At 55.4% G+C, this 3,468-nt stretch overlaps 1 protein-coding gene across 1 annotated transcript; it reads left to right on the forward strand.

Moving 5' to 3' along the window:
• Positions 1-25: 25 nt before the first annotated feature.
• On the forward strand, positions 26-2,801 carry LOC113962394 (spectrin beta chain, non-erythrocytic 4-like). The gene is made up of 3 exons (XM_027673150.1): positions 26-327; positions 941-1,091; positions 2,194-2,801. Exons 1-3 carry the CDS (start codon positions 64-66, stop codon positions 2,799-2,801), a joined length of 1,023 nt encoding a protein of 340 aa, XP_027528951.1. The 5' UTR covers positions 26-63.
• Positions 2,802-3,468: the final 667 nt, after the last annotated feature.

Genomic DNA, 3,468 nt, shown 5'->3' on the forward strand with positions numbered 1-3,468 from the left:
AATTGTCACCTCCCACCCCCCCAGGACAACTTCGGCTACGACCTGCCGGCGGTGGAGGCGGCCATGAAGAAGCACGAGGCCATCGAGGCCGACATCTCCTCGTACCAGGAGCGCATCCAGGTGGTGGTGGAGCTGGCCCTGGAGATGGAGTCCGAGGGCTACTACGACACCAAGAGGATCAGCGCCCAGAAGGACAACATCCTGAGGCAGTGGGGCCTCCTGACCGAGCTGGTCTGCGCCCGCCGCGCCCGCCTCGAGCAGAACTTGGCCCTGCAGAAGATCTTCCAGGAGATGGTCTACATGATCGACTGGATGGAGGAGATGCAGGTGGAGCCGCCGGGGAGGACACGGGGGGGTGGCTCTGGGAGCTGATGGAATGGTTGAGATGAGGGGTTGGTGGGCTGGGGGAGAAGGGTCAAGCCAAGGTCTTGGTGGATGATGGAAGAGGGTCAAGCCAAGGTCTTGGTGGACCATGGAATGGTCAAGCTGAGGTCTTGGTGGACCATGGAAGAAGGGTCAACCCAAGGTCTTAGTGGACCACAGAAGAAGGGTCAACCAAGGTCTTGTAGACCACAGAAAGGTCAACCCAAGGTCTTGGTAGGCCACAGTAAAAGGATCAGCCCAAGGTCTTGGTAGACCATGGAAGAAGGGTCAACCCAAGGTCTTGATGGACCATGGAATGGCCAAGCTGAGGTCGTGGTGGATGATGGAAGAAGGTCAACCCAAGGTCTTGGTAGACCATGGAATGGCCGAGCTGAGGTCTTGGTGGACCATGGAAGAAGGGTCAACCCAAGGTCTTGGCGGATGATGGAAGAAGGGTCAACCCAAGATCTTGGTGGACCATGGAAGAAGGTCAACCCAAGGTCTTGGTGGAACATGGGAGAAGGGTCAACCCAAGGTCTTGGTGGACCCCAGGAGGGTCTCTCTCGTTCTCTTCCAGGTTCTCCTGGTCTCCAAGGACCTGGGGAAGCACCTGCTGGAGGTGGAGGACCTCCTGCAGAAGCACGGGCTGCTGGAGGCCGACATCTCTGCCCAGACCGAGCGGGTCCAGGCCCTCAACGCCGCCGCCCTCAAGTTCTCGGAGCTGGAGGGTAACGGGGGGCACCGGGGTGGGCACTTGGGTGGCACCGGGGTGGGCACCGGGGTGGGCACCGGCAGGGGCTCCTTGGGAAGGGTCAAGTCAAGGTCTTGGTGGACCATGGAAGGGTCAACTCGAAGTCTTGGTTGAAAGGTTGACCCAAGGTCTTGGTTGAAAGGTCAACCCAAGGTCTTGGTTGACCATGGAAGGGTCAAGGCAAGGTCTTGGTGGACCACAGAAAAGTCAACCCAAGTTAACCAAGTCAACCCAACTTCCAAGGTCTTGGATGACCATGGAAGGATCAACCCAAAGTCTTGGTAGACCGTGGAAGAAAGGTCAACCCAAGATCTTGATGGACAATGGGATGGTCAACCCAAAGTCTTGGTAGACCATGAAAGAAAGATCAACCCAAGGTCTTGGATGACCATGGAAGGATCAACCCAAAGTCTTGGTAGACCGTGGAAGAAAGGTCAACCCAAGGTCTTGATGGACCATGGGATGGTCAACCCAAGGTCTTGCTAGACCACAGAAAGGTTGACCCAAGGTTATGGTGGACCATGGAAGAAGGGTCAACCCAAAGTCTTGGTTGAAAGGTCACCCCGAGGTCTTGGTGGACCATAGAAGGGTCAACCCAAGGTCTTGATAGACCTTGGAAGGGTCAACCCAAAGTCTTGGTTGAAAGGTCGCCCCGAGGTCTTGATGGACCATGGAAGAAGGGTCAACCCAAGATCTTGGTAGAGCACAGAAAGGTCACTCCAAGATCTTGGTAGACCATGGAAGGGTCAATCCAAGGTCTTGGTTGAAAGGTCACCCAAAGGTCTTGGTGGACCATGGAAGAAGGGTCAACCCAAAGTCTTGGTTGAAAGGTCGCCCCGAGGTCTTGGTAGACCATAGAAGGGTCAACCCAAAGTCTTGGTTGAATGGTCACCCCAAGGTCTTGATGGACCATGGAAGGAGGGTCAAACCAAGGTGTTGGTGGACCACAGAAAGGTCAACCCAAGGTCTTGGTGGACCCCGGAAGGAGGGTCAACCCAAGGGGTCTCCTCCAGGGTTGGTGACTCCACCACCTCCCTGGTCACCCCTTCCAACACCAAAACCTCTTCGTCTCGTCCCAGGTTACCAACCCTGCGACCCCCAGATCATCTGCAACCGGGTCAACCACGTGCAGACGTGCCTGGAGGAGCTGGAGGAGCTGGCGGCCAAGAGGCGCAAGGAGCTGGAGGATTCCCGCCAGCTCTGGACCTTCTTCCAGGAGATGGAGGAGGCCGAGGCCTGGATCCGCGAGAAGGAGAAGATCTTGGCCGCCAAGACCTGCGGCCGCGACCTCAGCAGCGTCCTCACCTTGACCACCAAGCACAAGACCATGCTGGGCGAGCTGGGCAACCGGCGCGCCCTCCTCCACCAGACCATGAAGAAAGGCGAGAAGATCCTGGCCAAGAAGTCCTTGGGCCCCGCCGGCATCCAGGAGAAGATGCGGGAGGTTTGCCTGCGCTGGAAGAAGCTGGAGGAGGTCACGGGGCTCCACCAGCAGCGCCTGGAGGACGCCCTGAACTTCTTCCAGTTCAGCGCCGAGACGGACGACCTGGTGGCCTGGCTGCAGGACACCTATCGCATCGTGTCCAGCGACGACTTCGGCCACGACGACTACTCCACCCAGGTGAGGCCGGTTTTACGTCCCCAAAACGGGCGGTGGAGAAACTGCTTGGAGAGTTTGAGTCTTTGAGTGGTGAGAAGTTTATTTGTAAGACAACGTCGGGGAGCAGATGGACAAACTGCTGGATGTTTATATGATTTTTGATAAGAGATGACATCACTCCTCATGAATATTCATGTTCATATTCATATTATTCGTATTACTCATATTACTCATATTATTCATATTATTCATATTATTCATATTCATATTATTCATATTATTCATATTATTCATATTCATATTCTTCTTCTTCTTCTTCTTCTTCTTCTTCTTCTTCTATGAATATTTATAATATAATTATAATATTCATAACAGGTGGAGTTGAGGCGGAGTCTTCAACTTGGCTCCTCCTTGACTGGGGAAGGGGTGATGGGACCTCCTTGACCGGGGAAGGGGTGTTGGGACCTCCTTGACCAGGGAAGGGGTGTTGGGACCTCATCCGGCTCCTCCTTGACTGGGGAAGGGGTGATGGGACCTCCTTGAGCAGGGAAGGGGTGTTGGGACCTCATCCTGCTCCTCCTTGAGCAGGGAAGGTCTGGTGGGACCTCCTTGACCAGGGAAGGGGTGGTGGGATCTCCTTGACCATGAAGGTCTGGTGGGACCTCCTTGACTGGGGAAGGGGTGCTGGGACCTCCTTGACCAGGGAGAGGGGTGTTGGGACCTCCTTGACCAGGGAAGGGGTGTTGGGACCTCA

The sequence above is a fragment of the Neopelma chrysocephalum genome, unplaced genomic scaffold (genome assembly GCF_003984885.1).
Source record: "Neopelma chrysocephalum unplaced genomic scaffold, ASM398488v2 Primary Assembly neopelma1_158642, whole genome shotgun sequence".
In the NCBI taxonomy this organism is placed as follows: domain Eukaryota; kingdom Metazoa; phylum Chordata; class Aves; order Passeriformes; family Pipridae; genus Neopelma; species Neopelma chrysocephalum.

What these genes read in the sequence shown, in the direction of transcription:
- LOC113962394 (XM_027673150.1), top strand. Translation starts at nt 64, where the DNA reads ATGAAGAAGCACGAGGCCATCGAGGCCGACATCTCCTCGTACCAGGAG. An exon ending in ACTGGATGGAGGAGATGCAG is followed by an intron (nt 328 to 940) that starts GTGGAGCCGCCG and finishes GTTCTCTTCCAG; the next exon opens with GTTCTCCTGGTCTCCAAGGA. An exon ending in CAAGTTCTCGGAGCTGGAGG is followed by an intron (nt 1,092 to 2,193) that starts GTAACGGGGGGC and finishes GTCTCGTCCCAG; the next exon opens with GTTACCAACCCTGCGACCCC.